Source organism: Photinus pyralis, unplaced genomic scaffold, assembly GCF_008802855.1.
Source record: "Photinus pyralis isolate 1611_PpyrPB1 unplaced genomic scaffold, Ppyr1.3 Ppyr1.4_LG2, whole genome shotgun sequence".
In the NCBI taxonomy this organism is placed as follows: domain Eukaryota; kingdom Metazoa; phylum Arthropoda; class Insecta; order Coleoptera; family Lampyridae; genus Photinus; species Photinus pyralis.
In genome coordinates, this window is record NW_022170403.1 from 16852879 (window position 1) to 16871521 (window position 18643).

Consider the following 18643-nt stretch of genomic DNA (forward strand, 5'->3'; position numbering starts at 1 on the left):
TCAGTATTTTATTAGCAAAGTTTAAAATTATCTATCTCATGAGTAATCTAACTCCAAATAGACTAGAGCCTGCACATCTACACTACATCAGAAAGCCTTTAGTGAAAATTTGAAGTCTCTAGCTATTATGTAATTGCCGAGATCTCAGTCGGATAGCCGGCCAGCCAGCCATAACGAATATAATAGCGTATTTTTTTCAAAAATGCCTAATTTCACGAGCATGCATCTTACAAGACCATCCTTTATCAATTATACAATCATAAAATATTTGAAAAAGCTTACAAGACAAGTACTTACTGGACGACGAAATGATGTCACTTTTTACAACATCACCTACGCGCACCAACCACTTGACGATCTAGCCTAGACTGACTCTTCGTTGCTTCAGTTTCTTGTCGCTATGCGTTGCTATAAGCACAGTAAATCTGTGCTATAAGTACGTTACGGGAGTCGTGTCATCAACGGAATTTGTGTGATCGTACAGTACTGGACATAAAATTTAGTCAGTATAGAGGCCATACCCTGTTCCACTCCAGCTTCACCTATACTTAAATGTTACCAGATAGGGCGTATTGTCCTGCGAACAAAAATCAACGATCAACCGTCCTCTTTTGTAGTCCGGCGAATACCGATCACAGTTACAATGTGCCCGTTCTAAAGTTTACAACTTAGACTCTCGCGGGGCGCAGGGGGAGAGACGACGTAGCGTTTGAACGAATCAGAGATCGTAGCTAACTGAGCACTAGTACATAAATAGAATTGTTTTCGTTTTTTTAAGTGATTGGTGGGAGTGCACGTGGTCATGAGCCACTGATACGACGTTTTAAAAGGACAGTAATTACCTAATTGTTAAAGTTAGCGCCAGGCCCCGCCCACCATATGGGGACTCGTTTACGTGACGTCACAAAGCGAACGCTCCTTCCCAACTAGCTTACTTTATAAATATATCTAGTACCTTAGTACCTATACCTAGTTCCCATATTACTACCACCAAGGTGAATACCACTAACCCCACCAATAAATATACCATACCAATAAATTACATGATCGTTAATGAGAAATATTCGTTCAACCCCGGTTCTGGTAAAAATTCACAATACTTTTTGACTTAAGGCAGACAGTACAGCTGTTCCGTTGCCCGAAAACGCTTGATTTCGTTCCACGATATCTGAATTCTGAGTGTAGATGAAGAAGGGGTCAAATATTCCTGTGAAAGGTGAATGCTTTAAGGTGGGTTCATAGCTCTCCGTTCATCCGTTGCGTTGATCCGTCAAACGGATAGTACATTTTGGTAAGGTTCATAGCAATCCGTCCACATTGTACATTTGCTAACGTATAACCATAACCTAAATTTTATTTTGTACTGTACCCTCCGTGATTTTCAGTATGTATAAATGGTACGAAAGTAAGAACACGTTGCTATCTGAATATTACCGTGAAGAACGAATAGGCGAACACTGTTAACGTACCAAACATAACCTCACTCTTGTTAAAAACGGACCAACGGAAACGTAAATGTTCAACTTCAACCAACTTTTCCGTCGTAAACGGACGACGTACGATTTAAAAATTTGCTGTCTTCTAATTGGCATACGGACAAACGGAAACGTATGAACGGAGAGCTATGAACTTACCTTTAGCTAGACAATAACGTCGGGGTATACTAAAATGTTTTAAAATAATCTTTTTTTTTAAGGTTAACGTCGAGTGCGAAAGAAAAGAAAAAAGGAAATAACTTTTCCTGGCGTTATTGTCTAGATATTAAGTTTACGAACTTATTCCAATTTTGGAAATTGTTCCAACTTTATTTATAGATAGGTAAGTTATCTTAGAAAAACAACTTAAAAGTTTTCTCAAAAGCGCGAAAAGATACCTTCCGCTGCGCCGCTTGGTTTATACAGATAGAAAATGTGCATTATAATTGGTCTAAGTTTATGTTTCTGCCATCAATCACAAATTAATATTATAAATGGCCAAATTTGGCGATTTACAATAGGCAACTTTACATACTCCGTTCTGTATGTACTGTCCAGCCTAAGTGGCAGAAGCCCACCGATCCGTAAACAATTTTAAATAATGTGGAATGCGAATGCCAACAATAAAACTAGGTATATTATATTTAGCCATGTTCGAAATACAATTTTCTATCCCATATCAGTGACAAAGTAATTCTTCAACGGTGTATTTAGCACATTTCAGGTAATACCCTAATGCGTTTTCGCTATTTTCGGAAAACTTTATTGCTTCTATATGGATAATAACCTAGTGATGGTTGGTTAACTCCTTTATTTTCCGCACCTACAAAGTCAGGATTTCGTCCAATAAAGTTTAACAGCATAAAACAGTTAATTCTTGGCAAATTGTCTCATTGTGCTTATAAGAACCCTGGTTCCATTGTTCTAACACTCCTCAAAATAGATAAAGATAGATAAATTTTGTGTTCGGCACCTAATAAAAGGAAGAGTAGGTACTTATTTGTCGTATCAACATTAAATCAAATTTATTCGAAGCGCTAGGGACTGTTGAATTCAACGACGTGTTAGTGTTAATGGAATAGATAGCTGTTTTAGTTCCTGTGTAACTGGATGAAATATTTTCGGAAACACGTTTTTTGGCGCGCTCAAAATTTTGCCTTTTTTATTTTAAATTTCCAAGTCACCATCAGAAAAAGATGAATTTTTACAAGTGGGTATAACACATCTGGTTGTACTCTTGGGTCGCTCATGTGAAGAGCCGATTTTACTTAACTAATGGGAGAACAAGGTAACCCTACTCGGGCATTGGCACTGTTTTAATGTTTTGGCATTTAATTGCGGGGTGTGTTTTGCGAGTCGCGTATCCCTCAGTGGCTCCATTTCACCTTAACGTTATGGAGTTCCAGCGCTAAGTGATAATTTTGATTGAGACTGCATGGTATCATTGTATATACATCTATATACAATGATGGTATCCAGCTGCTTTTAATGATAGAAGATACAGGGTGAAAACGGAAAGTTTGACTTTTTAGAATGTTATCATATTGTACTACCCATGTAAGATAGAAAAAGGGTAAAAACTGTTTATTTGAAATATTTTTACGTAGAATCCAGTGACGTAGTAAAAAAATGTTACCCACGAAGAAATTGGTGGTACGCATCAGGAGATACAGAAATGGCGACGTTTTCTATCTCCTAGCTCCTCTCGTTCCAGCAGCTGCAGCTGTTTCATTTTCTGTTCGTGGTTGGCACTCAACCTCTTGATTAATTCAGTTTTCAATGTTTGGTATTTATTTTCTTCGGGTGGCTTAATAAGAACATCTCGTATTTCTGATATTAATGGTTTTCAGCTTTTTTTATGTTGTTTCGTCCTTTTACGTGAAGAAATCAATGGTATGGTAGTAATATGATTGTATTGTAGTCTTGGAATCTGTATTATAAAAAAATTTGATATAATTTAAAAAAACAACACTGCACAATAGTTATCATTAAGTGATGAATTTTGTAAGGCAATTAGAATATTAGAATATATGACTGTTATCTCATCGGTTACCTCTTTATATGTCGACGTGTATATGTATGTATACTTGCTCAAAATCGTAACTAATCTAATAAAATAATTATCTACAATTTGGAGCTCTATATTCAAAGGTTTAACAAAAATTTTCTAAATAAAGTTGTAACTCATCACCTTCAGCAACAATTGCAGTAACATCTTTACTTTTTTCGGGAGATAGTGATCGTTCTGCATATTTTTCTACAAGTTTGCCTCTGGTTGGCCCTGATTTGTTTTTGGGCGAATTTTTCTTTGTAATTGGTTTTATAAAATGTCGATTTTTTCTGCTGGTAAAATGTTCACCAATTTATCAGACAGCCTCAAAATGATGTTGGTTAAACGCTCTTTGAAAGTATTTAACAAGTTTGTAATTAGAATATCAGTTTGCGAAAGTAAAACAAAAACACCAATAAACCACAATAATATATTAAAACCTTGAACGCGTTTCGACAGCAAGGCTGTCATCATCAGCCAACAACTCTATACTAGTCACTTTGTAATCAGTTTCTGGAGTACAAAAACATTCTCCATCGTTTTAATTTTTTTCCAAAAGTGGGCAAAACTGGGCGTCACTTTCAATCGTACATTTCACTTCTTTGAGTAGTATATAAGTAGGTATATCCGCCTTTTATGTATGTGTAGATGGCTAACTGAAATCCTAATAATTTGATACTATAGACAGTGGTCCAATTGATCATGAAACGTTTAAATGACGTATCGCTAAACTTTCTGTACTATTGACTTAATTAATTAATCGATTAATTTTAGTTACCTGGTATAAACTAAATAAAAGGGAACATTGTCGAAATGATGAATGTACAATTTTTGTTTCTTTGCGCAAACATACGAGAAAAAGTAATTTCATAACGACTTAGGTCAGGAATTGCAATTATATACATTTGATTGAGTTTCGAACTCGGTTTCGAAACGTCTGAGTAACTCACAAAACTATGGAACAAAATTTCACAAAATCTTAGGGGTTGTTGATTGAGACAAAACGGTAGCTTTCTGCTTAAATTGTACTCTTGATTTTGCAAGCTAACTTTTTGTCCCCAAAACAATTTTTACGTAGCACCAAATATTCACAAAACCTCTCTCTATTCTATCAGCTTCTTTGAAATAATCGCTCCTTTTGTGCGAAAAGTGTCAACCTTTTAAGCAAGCTCATTTATTAATACTTACCTAAAAAAATAAAACGTAAATATAGTATTAAGTAGCAGTTTACTAAACAGAAATGGATACAATTTTGTACCTAATACCATTGAATAAAAACTATTTTATTCAATGCTAATACACACATTTGAATATAACCATTATACCTACCAATTCAATGACAATGCAAATTAACATTTTCAGTCAACAAGTAGGTACTTATTATCTATTGTACCTACACTTATTTACTACAAAAGCCGAATTTTAAAATTATCCCATGGAGTTCATAGAAAACGAACCCAACACACATAGTAGTTTATTCTTAACAATAAATAGGTAGTTGAGTATCGACACCACAGCACAGACCAAAATACAATGTTGGGTATACAGGCAAAAGAAAGAAATTACAAATGGTCAATTGTAATTCATACGAAGATTTCCAGCAGAAAAGGCTGAACACGTTTGCTTACTATGATATCCAAGGCCTATTATGCAACTTTTTCAATAGACTGCCTATGCAAATCTTTGATACCCAAGTAATCACTTTAAAATTTGTAAACAAAACCCACAAAGAACAAGGACTGCTGGTTTGACAACCCGCCATGCAGAACACCTGTTTTGCAGTTAATTACATAGGAGGAGATACCTATGGCATTGTAAACCTGACTTTGCTTAAGTTAAGTTAGTTATGCGTCAGATGACACAGTTTAAAAACAACAAAACATAAATATATTTTTAACGACCAACGGTGGATCACAAAGCAGACACGAACGTAAGTAAACATACACATAAGACTCTATATGAGTCTTACAGTCAATTACCTCCATTTTGAGCGTTATTTACTAAGGAATTTACATTTACCATATAAGGTCATGGAGTATGTAGTCATAAAAGCAACTCAAGTAAATACCTACACACCTATTTTGTAATTATCTCATTGTAGAATGTCTTCAAATCAAGAAAGAAGATTGTTACAGACTGTATTTATAGCATGTGTTGGATTGTCCTTCATAAACTTGTCACATTCAACTGGATGCAAATCGCCCTTACTTGAGAAATGTATATGTGGAAAAGCAAATTACGATAGACATGTGCAATATGTAGTCAACTGCACCGGTACGGGCTTTACCAACACAGAGATGTTAGCAGATCTTCCAGAAGAAACCCAAGTGCTTATCTTTACAGGAAACCACATTCCAGAATTACCTTGGAATGTTTTTGGCGAGATGAAGGACTTAAGTGTATTGAAAACAATTGATATGAGTAATAACGACATTAGAGAAATTAAAGGTAAATCATACCACCATGTAACTAATGTTGAAAGGCTAATTTTAAACCACAATAACTTGACTATTTCAAGTAGGGGAGATGAAAATTTCCACCATCCGCGTGTGTTTTCAAATTTTGTCAACTTAATTGAGCTGCATTTAACTAATGCTTTTGCCGATAACACAGATGAGGCGCTGGCGATCGACTTGCATGACATTTTTGTAAACAGCAATTTAACAAAGTTGTACAAAATCCATTTAGAACAAAATGAAATCAAACGATTTAGGGATCAGTATGTTTTTTGCGACCTACCTAGTTTACTAGACATTTACCTGGGCAATAATTATATACCGAGCCTAAATTTTAACATCACTTGTATTGACAAATTGAGATTTTTGGACTTGGAAAATAACAACATGACTTATCTTTCTCAGACAGATTTAGATAACTTAAATAGAATGACGTACCCCGCTCGGAATCACTCTTTAGTTATTGACATTGGGGGAAACCCCTTCAGATGTGATTCAGCCATAAAAGATTTATACGTTTGGATGCATACCACTAATGTGACTGTGCGGAATAAAGAATTAGTACAATGCCGGGAAGAAAGGTTGGGAAATAAATTTATTTACAATTTAAATAGTCTGGTCGACTCAAAACATGCGCGTGTTTCCCGAGCTGTTTCTGTTTTAGTTGTTGTATTGTCAATTATTTTACTATCACTTTTCGGCGCTTACGTGTATATTATTAAAGACAAACTTCACACAAAATTAACGCCCCTGTTAGATATTGTGTCACGCAAGGTTCACTATACAACAATTGAATCTCAAGATGTCTAATTTAACAATTTGTAAGTACGGTATCCATAGCAGTCTAAATTTTCAATGTTGAAAACAAATTCTTAGTTTACTGCACTTTATATTAAAACTAAAAAAATTATACTTAATACATTCCGTCGTAGTTTTAAGAACTGCTATGTCACTGCCCTTTGATAATGATAGGTAACTAGGTACATACAAATATTGTAAATATTAATTTACGGTGGTATCTTTGTGATGTAATATATTATGCTTTTGTAAAATATTTTGTTAACTATTTTAAGTAATTCAACTCGGTGCTAATTTATATATTAAATTTTATTTAAAAAAATTAATTACTTTCTTTTGTAAAATGAATAAGCTTCTTATACCTATTAATCTCAGAAATTCTGCGGGAAATGGCGAATTAAGTTTAATATATTAAGCAGATATAAAGGTTTTTCGAAGTGGCTCTTACTAGCACTAAAAATTGTGATTAAAACTGATCGCACACCATAAAAAAGCTATATTGGTCCAAAAAGCTCCTCCCTTGAGAAAGTCTGCTTAGCTATATTTTGCATTCTCTCAAATATAGTGGTATTAGAAGGTATACGGTTTGCAAATCGCGTAAGCTTACGTTTTTATAACCTTATCAGGTTGAATTTAATACTGTAAGTCTGTAAAGCCCATGTTTAATGATATCAAATTTCACCGTGTAAGTTCTACATGTGACGATTAACATTTCGCTACGAACGCTAGACCACCACACGCCAGTTATCCCTCTGGCAACTTCTGTCACTACTTGCTTAAAACTCCTAAAAGCTGAAAGAATCGATAGGCATAGGCCTCGCTTTCGCGATCCCTAATTCCCTATCCTTACTGAGCATCGGGATCAAGCCACGAAATAACTACGCTTTTTACATGTAAACTTCTACAAATTCAAGCGACAAAAAGCGAGTTATTTTGAACTTTCTGTCCGTCCATCCGTCCGTCTGTGAAGACGATAACTCACTAACGGTGTCGCATTTTTCAAATCTGTTTTTAGCGAGGTTTTTAGCAATCGGTAGACAATGGTCAAGTGAGTAATTGATTAAATTTTGGTCAATATTAATCACACGGAAGTGACTTTGTCGCTCCTTGTCTTATATTGGTGCAATTTATTAACGAGCTCCTAGCGAGTTCATGTATTTGGACTTTCTGTCGATCCGTCTGTAATTGTTACAATTAAGTTTATTATTGTGTACCATCTTCACTTTCAGAACTTAAAAACTATATAAGCAGTGCATTTAACATTTAATACAAAACATTCCATATTTTCGTTTAGATATAAAAATACATGATAACCGCTCTTTACATTTAAAATTTGAGTTTCGGAATCATAATTTATTATGATACCTACTTTGATTACCTTGAAACTTATTCATACATGTATTACGTGTAACATAAAAAAGCAACTCATATATAGTACATCATATAGACACAGATAAACAAAGCTCCGTTTATCTGTGATATAGATATGTAAATTTGCATTGGTGACAATCATGTTATCCAATGGATAGTCTAATTTAATACATTAATGGCCTTTAGCTGGTCAAGATGATAATACATCCTAGAAATAAAATAAAACTCCTCCTCCATTCCGGTTTCTTTTGTTTGAAATGGCCATTTTCAAATTTGTTATGGGTATTATCTATCTAATCTCTTGGCCTGGTGTGTGTGAGTGAGAGAGGGTTACAAATGATTCACATAATATTCTAATTTTGATCTTCTAGTTGTTAAATTATTGATAGGTATGTTCTGTTTAAAAACCGATAATTATTTCAAAATGCAATATTTAAGTTAATTAGTATCTATATTGGAAACTAATGCGACTAGATTTTTAAAAATTTGTGCTTAGGAGTTGTTCAATAAGTCCGTTCAGGCCTCTATGCAAAATTTTGAGTATAGGTAAATATGATATAAATTAGCATAATCCGCCTAAATTGGATTTTAATTATTTGAGTTTTATCGAAATATTCAGGAAATGCACCCCATCACAAAATAAGTAGGTATGTACATTAGCTTTTTGGCATGGAACCGCGATAAAGTAATTTATTTTCTTAATTTGGGTAGATAAGCAGTTAGAAGAATGTGCATCAGAACGTGTTCAGGAATTCATGCCAAATTGCCCATTTTTGAACGTAATGGACTATGGAAACTTAATATTTGTAATGGAAACAACATTATCACTTTTTGGTGGCTATTCTAAACAAGGAGCTTTGTTTTTTTAATCTATTTTCTTAAGATAACTTTGATTTTTTATTTTATTTTTCATCGTGTGCGGTAAATTCGCTCCCGGCACATTTGCCCCCATGAAAATTCACCATAATGCAAGGTTCGCTGCATGAAGATTGCCGTCGGTAAATTCGCCACATAAGATTCGTGCATGGAATAGTCACCGCGTGTAAGATTTGGTTCCAAAAAAAGACGCCAAAAAGACAATCAATTTTTATTAGCGCCTGTTTAAAGAAATACAAAAGTTTTTGTAGATGGCCTTGTTTGTGTTCCCACCATTTTATATATATTTCGCGGATCTTCCGGGAGCGAATTTACCGGAAGTGCATATTTTGGAGGCGAATTTTCCAAGGGCAAACTTATCTGTAGGTGTGTTATAATAGGGCTCATATTCCGAGGACAACTTTATCGGAGAGAATTTGAGACTTTGTGCTTCAGTAAAAATTGGATCCTTAGCCACAACTATTGTTGAAATGTTTTAATCATTAATTGAGCTTTCTTTTTCTTTTCTACAAATCAAAATACTTACAAGTTTATTACACGTTTAAAATGAATACTTTTAATAGGTAAGTCTCATATATAGAAGTTCCACTCCACTTATTACGGGCGGCTTGTTGATTAGTAGGGTAATAGGGTCCCATAGCGAAATAGGTTACTAGATTACCTATATGGTGAAATATGAACGTTAAGACAAGGTTTTTGAGAGGAATCGTGTGTAATTTGAATTTAAATGTATACTTTTCAATACACGTATATAAGACCACTTGTAACACAGCAAACCTTATTAAACCGAACACTTTTTGACAGCGACCATTGATACACCTAGTTAAATCACAAGGTTCGAAGTGTATATAGCCATTTTGTTCATAGAGCTTTGCCTAGGTACAGATTTTGAAAATAAAAAATTCGCCAAAAAGACCGAAAAATTGTTATGTGTTTTTACAATTTTGAACCAATAATGTGCTAATATCATTTTGAGTGTTAAAATGAGCTATTTTTACGCATATAGGTATACACTTTTATTTTGCAACAATTTTATTTAGAATTAAGTATAATAAGAAATTACAATTTCCCTAGAGTGCTATAAAGGTAAATTTATTCCCACCTACACCACATCTGTGTGATGCAACAGATTAATAGTTTATGAGACTAAGTGATGCAGGAATAACTTCAGATTGAAGATTTCTTTTGTAAATGTGAACATGTCGGTAATACTTCAATAGGCAGGTAGGTATACTATGCGTCATGCGATCAAAAATGAGTTGCTGTCGAGTTACCTTTGGAATTTTTGTTTACGTAGGAGATCGTACTTAACTTGAATTTCCAACGGCGACTCGACAGCAACTCATTTCTCCCGTTATAATGTAGGGGGTGCGATGAAATGAAAGTTTTGAAAGAGGTCAAACAAAACATAGAATGTTAAAACCTCCCTGGTCGCTGTAAACGTTATTTTATTAACAAAATGTCTGACGCCACACAATGCGCCTTATGCTCGTGATATTTCCTCTTTAAAATTCTTACTTACAGTTCATCCGATTCAACTTTTTAATTGCATTTTTTGGGTAATTTCCAATAAACCCCATAATTAACTAATTAAGTACTGGGGAAAAGTATCTTTAAAGGGCAACAATAGATAGAAGGTGTGAAATTTTAAATGGATAGCTCATGGGGCGGAGGGAATTAAGGGGGGGGGGGGAAAGAGATGCGCTAATATAGTATTTCTACCCACCTACCATTTTTGAAGTTGAAGTTATAGAGAAGTCATTTATTCATTTAGGTACTACAGCATTTGGCAATTCACCGTAACGAGATTTTTCCATCAATCGAATAATTTTATGCTATAGGTAGGTACGATCCTATGCCAAAAATACAAGTTCAAAATTCGATATACGGCCGGACGCTTTTATTAGGAATGAGAAAAAAATCCTTACTGATTAAGATTGATGGAAATTCATGTCACAATGAAATAAAGTAACTAGACGTTAGATACTAAAACTTATAATAAAAATTATAAGTTTTACAGTTACTACTAACGTCTAGTTACTTTATTTCATCATTTAAACTTTGGAGCATTACATCAAACACATCGTGTCAAAATATCAAGATTTACATTAAGCATAATTTCTTATTGTATAGTATAAGTTATCTTTTAATAATTTTTTAAGATAAAAAAAAAGTGTGCCCGTTTGTCCGCCCCCTTTCTACGCTTTATCTCCCAAAAGCCTTAATAATTTAATTTAAACGCCAACTTTTAAAAATTGTTATGTTGCTATCATAAATGAGAAAACCGTGCATTAATTTTCGCGCGGTTGTTATATGAGATTAGATCCGCCGGCAAAATTTTTCCGCCGTTGAAGGAGATTTATCGAAATCTGTTGTGGCCCTTCATACCTCCTAGTTGGTGACTATATTATATTTTTCCCATCGAAGCCCCGGCTTACAAGCTATAGGACCAATTAAGATCCTTATACCACAGATTTAACCACTTAAATCTGTGCTTACCTATACCAATAAACTACGTAGATCTTTGAACATCTGGGTAGGGACTATCGTATTTAGTTGAACTTTTACGCGCCTAGCCGTCCATATTGTGTATTAATATCATGGTAATGGGTGGGGCGGAAAGGAGTGCTTAAAAAAGATTATTTATTAATGGTACTCTATTGATAAACGAGATCGCTCATCGTTCTTCATTTACCTCGACGTGACGAAGAAGTGCACTTACTCATGAAAGCAAAGTAGAAGTTCTGGATAAGATGTATCTGATTGAACGGAAATATGTTGGGAAAGGGCAAGGTTAGTAAAGAGAGTCGGTTGCCTCGTAACTTTCAGCCAATAAACGTTTAGTATTAAAATACGCGAATGACGTCACCCAGAACCCCATTTTGTCCAGATCATAAAAAAAATTAATTATTATTTTATTATGCAACAACAATAGAGCAAGTTCAAAAAATGCAAAATGGATCGAAATGGTATACTTTACATGGATATACTGAAAAGTCCCCGTATTGCATAGCTCACATTTCATCTTCATAGTCTTCGGCCGGGAATGCAGACTGCACAGTTTATTGAATACGGGGTTCAGGTTCCCTTCCATTGCACTTTACCACCCATTCTTTTTGTAATACAGTATACTTACCTTTTGAATCTGCGATCCGCATTTTCTTTCGATTTGTTGGAGTTGCTATTGCATATAGCAACGCTGCAAAGATTTCCATCCGGCATCTAATACCCTATATTGACACCTAAGTATCCAACAGTAGGTATTCAATCGAATTATTTATATTATAATAAGTATACGTAATAGACTCTTCAGCACTATGAGAATTAAGTACTTACACAACACAGTTCAAATAACTGTCAAAGTCAACGAACATTTAGACACCAATTAAATGGGACTTCCGGATTCTCGATGACGCGTCTCTCTAAAGTTACCAGGAACCTAGTCTTTCTACTAACCTTGAGGAAAGGGTACTTATAAAGATAGAACGATGGGCTGGACAATGCTAATCTATTGAAGTTACAATGTTTTGTTTTTACGCCTAAAATGTCAGTTTGACGTTCATTGGAATTAATTTCCTCACTTCCGGCGATGACCAACGTCAGCGTACAACATTTACGAATTGTTGTCTACTTGTCTTCGGACTTTAGCTACAAAAGTACAGCAATCAAAGGAAACGAGTTAGATTAATTTAAGGTTTATATAGGCAACATTTCCACAGAACATCTTTAGATGATTACCAACTATGAAAAATCTTTTACTGGATATTTATCTTTGTACATTTCTATGTGCTCTGCCATTTGATTCATCTGCGTCCTGCGAAACAAGTAAAATAGAGTATAGTTACACGTTGAGATAAACCACTTACTTTATGTGATCGGGCATTTCTTCGTAAACGTCTGTAAACATTTCCTTCCAATGAGGTTTTGCTTCTTTTTCGCCTGCTCCAAATACGGTTAATACATTTTTTCTACATTCTTTTGCCCATTCTTGTTCCCGTCCTTCATCCCAAAGGTTGTTCTGTTCCAAATACAATCGAAACCTATTAACTGGATTTTGGTTAGTAACCCAATGTGCGACTTCTTCCGTGGACCGATAAGCGGAACTGTCGTCCGATGTTGAGTGATGCGATACTCTGGATTTTTAGGGCAGATTAATGCATTGGAATTTACAAACCAATCACCTATTTACCTGTAAGTTAAAGCTTCAATCAACACTGGCTTATTTCGAGATAGCGCAAAATCTTTCGCTTTTAGAGTGGCATTGTACACTGCGAAAACGTCATTTCCATCAACCCTTAATGTGTTTAGGCCATATCCAGGTCCACGCGCTGCAATACCATCACCTCTGTATTGTTCATCTGCTGGAGTTGATATGGCGTAACCATTATTGCGGCAAAAAAATATAACTGGGCAGTCTAGGGTGGTGGCAAAATTCAAGGCAGCATGAGCATCGCCCTCGGAAGCAGCCCCTTCTCCAAAGTAACAAATCACAACTTTATTCTTTCCCTTTAAAGCGTATGCTGCGCCGGCTGCTTGCGGCATTTGAGTAGTAAGAGGACTTGATATAGTTACAAAATTTAATTTTTTACTGCCATAGTGCACGGGCATTTGTCTTCCCTTCCCTCCATCTTCCTTATTTCCGTAGCATTGACTAACGCAATCGGCTATGGTGAACCCTCTCCACAATAAAACACCAGCCTCGCGATACTGCCCATACACCAAATCATCAACGGACAATGCGGCCGCACTTCCTATATGTGTAGCTTCCTCCCCGAAGTTGGTCATATAAAATGATATTCTGCCTTGCCTTTGTGATTCGTACAAAATTTTATCCATAACATTTAGTAGGACCATATCCTTGTACATTTTTTCTAGAACATCCTTACACAGGTTAGGATCTTCAGACGCGTTCTTTATTTGGCCTTGAGAATTTAGCACTCGATACGTTGGGATTGGTGCATAAGAATGCGAATTTGTGAAACTTAATTTGTCCGACCATATTACTTGGGCACCGGGATAGTCGATACTTGAAGAAGTCGTTGAAAATGCCTGAAATCGAAAGAAAAATTATTATATTACCAACGTTGCTATGAACAAGTCTATTTTGTAACTTACTTTTAACCTTTGATTAGTTTTTATATATCTTCTTAAAATTGCACTAGCTTGTCTAACAAACATGATTCATTTACTTATTTCATGAACTGTACTTATTTTGTTATTAACCTTTCGGTTTATCTTCAGCATAAATGAATTAATTATAATACAGAGCGGAAAAATATGTAAATTGCTATAGTAGGTAGGCTACCTACTTAAGTGAAAGTGCTCGTTTATACATAGTTGTCAAATGGACACGAGACCAACGAAACTGCTGCGTCAGTCTTTTACAGACCACATATCTCGGAACCTTTTTATCTTGTTGACATACTGACGATTGACTAGAATACTGATAACGTTGACTACGTCACAACAACGTGTGTGGGACATTTATGATCGTTTCTAAAAATACACTACCTACCAAATTAAAATATCACTCGACGGTTATTATTGTTTATTCAATACGAATCGAGTGAGCTTTGCTACCTACAACATGGTAACGTAAAAATTTGGTCTGTTTCCAAAAAAATTGGCAAAAATTTTAAATTTTGTATAGACAACAGGACAACACTATATTACAAAACACTATTCAAATGACGTGCAAGCAGAAACAAGGGCATGTGAAAATCTAATACCATCGTGTAAAAGAATAGAATAGTGAATAGTTACGGAGAAAAAGGGGAACTGGTTCGGACATCCAGATTTAGTATAGTTACGGACGCGACAATCTGAAAGGGGGGCGCAGCTGTCGTGACCGATGTTACAAACCTTTAATAATAAATTGCTAGGTACTGTTTACTACACGAGAATATATGAGACGTTTTACACGATGGATTTACAGAAGGACAACATCTTATAACCTACGTGCGTTCCTTAAGAATGGTAATGTTTCACAGTCCTCCCTAAAAATATAACAAGTTAAAAGGTGTTCGCCCTAAGGCGAGCAGTTTAGCGCATTTTCCATGCATTGCTCAGTATCAATTAAAGGCTATAGCTATGCTATGTAGGTAACCTATTTTTAGCGCATTTTTGAAAAAAATACGCTATTATATTCGTTATTGCTGGCAGGCCGGCTGTCCGCGTTAGATCTCCACAACTACAATAGCTAGAGACTTCAAATTTTCACTAAAAGCTTTCTGCTATAGTGTAGATGTGCAGGCACTAGTCTATTTTGAGTTAGATTACTTGTGAGATCGATAATTGAAGAAAATAATTGCGATATGGGTTTCGGAGGTGCTATAATTTTACGTTAGATAGCTCTACCAGTATAAAAACTTATTATTTACTTTGTGATTTGTTTTACAAAATGAAGACGTACCGTCAATTGAAATTAAATAAAGTTAATTATTTAACGCAGCCAAAATTACTCGCGAGATCGATAATTTTAAACTTCGCTAATAAAATACTGACCTGCATTACCAAAAATGCGCTTTAATCATGCATATGCTGATTTACAACTTGTTTTTACTAGAAAGGATCTGTAGTTAAAATTTAAAAGAATTTATTACACACAGTGTGATCAGCACCTGACAATAAATAGAAAAAAATTTGACAATTAAACTCTATCCTGTCGCACAAAGGATCCCCGAAAGAAAGAAAAGCTTACAAAGCTTGTTTGGGTATAATACCCTGCACGCAGGCAGCGATAACTAAAAATGTAAAAGAATTAAATTACTTTTTTCTAGTAATTCAAGTAATGTCGTTGTGAAAGGTTTGCAATATTCAGGCCCACTTATCAAAGACACAAAAACATCCGCTGAACGCTTCAGGAAACGCTATTTTACCGTCGCGGAAATTAACAGCTAGCAGCAGCAGCCGCATCAGTTTCGTTTTCACGTTGATTCCAGCATTTAAGGAAGCAGACCATAAGATCCAATCACAATTAGACTTGGTAACGTCAGCTTCTAACAGCGATAAAAACACGTGCGTCCAATAAAAAGTTCTTATCGCAAACGACGAGATGTCCCTACACTTTTGTATTCAATTTCACGTTTTACAATTAAATACAAATGCAAGGATTCCATAGTTATAATTACCAACTCAATCACTTTACTTTATATGGTTTAATACACTAGATTGACTAGATAAGTTTATTGATATTGCAGGTGTGTCCTTCTTATAAAAAGAACTTACTTTATGGACAATGGCCTGTTTTTTGAATGATTTATATTTCTTTAAATTTACCTAGTTTGAAAAAATTTTAATTCACAAACTTTTTTGCAATACAATTCAAATAGGTACGTTATTTTTACTACCACTCTAATCGAAAATGATCCTCTCAGGTCGCTTTCTGTAAATGCAAAAATTTCTTTGGCTTGTACCTATCCTTTGGTTGAAGCTTTCACAAACGCGCGTAATTTAGGGCATACTTCCAAATCTGTCCCACTTTTTAATCGCAGCATTGTTTGAAGTTTTGAATGAATGCACGAAAAGATAGAAGATTTAAATACCTTTGACATTTCCTTCATATATGCCAGTATTATCGATGCATTTAAGACTTTATTCGTAAGTAACTTTCTATTCATCCATGGAAACAACTTTTCATATTCTTTATAATATAGTCTTTACTGGATTTGAATTTTACACCTACCAACTTTTCTTTAGATTTTACAGCAAGCCATTTAATGGACGGTATATTATCTTTTTCAACCGAAATAGTTTTATTAACAAAGACGGTGATTTTTATAAGTAAAGATCAAGTGACATTTCCATGGCAATCGTGAAATGACGAACCCCCAGCCCACTTAATTAGACATGTATTCGAGTATACTTAAATATGATTTTATTGTATTTCTTTTAAATTATATTGCAGGTATAATAAAAAATTCTATAAGAAACACATGTAAAATTGTTTAAAGGCACTCCGCTTCGCGTCGTGCTATTAAACTCGTTGCGTGTGCTTTAAAGACTTGATTATACACTTGTCTCTTAATATACTATTTAAGGTGACGTCAAACGTTGACAGTTTTCCGCATCATTTAGATAAAAATACCTATTACGTAATATGTTGTAAATGTATTTAAGTCGTTTATTTATTTATAAACAATTAACAATAAATCTATAACAGTCCTGAAATGAATTTATTTATAACAGTGAAATATTCAGTGAGTAAAATACTCACGAATACACCATTTATTACAGCGCGAACTGCTTATTATTTCGGCATCGTATATAGAACTGCACTGAAACGAAATTCGTTTGCTTATACAGCAAACGCCTCCTCTTTTCCGAAAGCTCTCGAGCGCACAACTCTCTCGAAAATCACCCTACACACCTGCGTGAAAGGTATCGTTTTCAACGCTCGTTATGTAATAAGTATATAATTCTACTTGAAATGTGTAAATTCTTTGATGTGGTTTGCTAATTATATGAAAAGATAATTATTTTGCAATCCACCATACTGTAAGTGTAAGTAGGTAAGTGAGCTAATTTACTACACCAATACTTAACATTTTATTTTTTGTACCTACAATTAAATATAGACTCACGTCAAATCCATATCATCATTTGTTATTTATTTATTTTTTTAGGCATCGACAGCCAAGGTTTATTTATTTCTTGCTCAAATTTATTCTAATATACTGTTTAAAATTTGCAATTCTTTACGTGGGCATATCAATAGAACAACACTGTAACAATATACGAAGAATCGCATACGATTTGCTCTAGGGAAATTTTTGAACGTTCAGTTCGGATTCGGATACTCGACTTTTAATCCGGCTCATATTCAATATGAACTCGTAGAAATCGATTACAAGGCGTTGTACTTACGTTTGGTGGTTTATGTGGGTATGTCAACATTGTAAGTATCTTAGTTTGAGAAGGTAAAAGCAAGGATTAAATAAAAAAGGACTATATGCAAAGCTGAATTTAAAATTCGTCATCAAATTATATTTTAAAGGACCTTTCCTTATTAGTTATATTTACATTACATTTCCGTGTATAAAATGTAATGTATTTCTAACCAATAAGAAATAGATTTTTAGATCGTATGACACTAAAGTCGGTGGTCACACATAAAATAAATAAATAATTCAAAACTTGTTTATAAATATGCCGTAATAATAGACTTTCACTACATTTTTACAATAAGCGTAAAGGTAGAATACACATTATGCTTGCAATACATACTTATATATTTTTCAATAAATTAAATAAATTACAAAAGTATTCTTAATCAAATTTACTCAAAAATGGTGCTATTGAAGTAATGTCTTCACAGTCTGGGATCATTTTCCCTTTAAATTTAACGCAAGCGTCCGCACAAACTTGCCCTTCAAAATAGGGTCCAAACATTTTCTTGCATTGCACACAGTTTCTTATGCAGATTCCTGAAAAGAGAAAATAAATTAGCTTCGGTTTTTTGCGATGAAAGGAACGTACCTATGGGGTTAGCCTCAATGAACGGAAGTGCCGCAATACAGAAAAAATAAATTCGAAAGATCGTCTTCATTGAGCAAGCCATACCTAGAATAATTATATTGATAGTTACTTCTATAGGCATATTCTGCTACTATAAGAAT

At 34.6% G+C, this 18643-nt stretch overlaps 2 protein-coding genes and 1 long non-coding RNA gene across 4 annotated transcripts; 1 reads left to right on the forward strand and 2 right to left on the reverse strand.

Moving 5' to 3' along the window:
- Positions 1-3000: 3000 nt before the first annotated feature.
- LOC116163255 lies at positions 3001-4788 on the reverse strand. The gene is made up of 2 exons (XR_004143709.1): positions 4714-4788; positions 3001-3405 (listed from the first exon to the last, which is right to left on the reverse strand). It is a non-coding gene; the product is annotated as an uncharacterized LOC116163255 (long non-coding RNA).
- Positions 4789-5058: 270 nt separating this feature from the next.
- Positions 5059-7088, forward strand: LOC116164657 (trophoblast glycoprotein). 2 transcript variants are annotated; one of them, XM_031478858.1, is made up of 2 exons: positions 5059-5455; positions 5627-7088. In XM_031478858.1, exon 2 carries the CDS (start codon positions 5628-5630, stop codon positions 6789-6791), a length of 1164 nt encoding a protein of 387 aa, XP_031334718.1. In that variant the 5' UTR covers positions 5059-5455; position 5627; the 3' UTR covers positions 6792-7088. The 2 variants fall into 2 exon arrangements, with proteins under 2 accessions (XP_031334718.1, XP_031334717.1); XM_031478857.1 differs by lacking the exon at positions 5059-5455 and adding an exon at positions 5464-5560.
- A 5429-nt stretch (positions 7089-12517) lies between these two features.
- LOC116164201 (2-oxoisovalerate dehydrogenase subunit alpha, mitochondrial) lies at positions 12518-14764 on the reverse strand. The gene is made up of 4 exons (XM_031478341.1): positions 14142-14764; positions 13216-14075; positions 12893-13159; positions 12518-12840 (listed from the first exon to the last, which is right to left on the reverse strand). Exons 1-4 carry the CDS (start codon positions 14202-14204, stop codon positions 12768-12770), a joined length of 1263 nt encoding a protein of 420 aa, XP_031334201.1. The 5' UTR covers positions 14205-14764; the 3' UTR covers positions 12518-12767.
- Positions 14765-18643: the final 3879 nt, after the last annotated feature.

Bases quoted from the DNA above. Each gene is read 5' to 3' on its own strand.
- LOC116164657 (XM_031478857.1), top strand. From the start codon at position 5,484: ATGAGTCTTACAGTCAATTACCTCCATTTTGAGCGTTATTTACTAAGG. The intron at 5,561-5,626 runs GTATGTAGTCAT...ATCTCATTGTAG, and splicing joins TTACCATATAAGGTCATGGA to AATGTCTTCAAATCAAGAAA.
- LOC116164201 (XM_031478341.1), bottom strand. From the start codon at position 14,204: ATGTTTGTTAGACAAGCTAGTGCAATTTTAAGAAGATATATAAAAACT. The intron at 13,160-13,215 runs GTAAATAGGTGA...CTAAAAATCCAG, and splicing joins ATTGAAGCTTTAACTTACAG to AGTATCGCATCACTCAACAT. The intron at 12,841-12,892 runs GTAAGTGGTTTA...CTTGTTTCGCAG, and splicing joins GAAATGCCCGATCACATAAA to GACGCAGATGAATCAAATGG.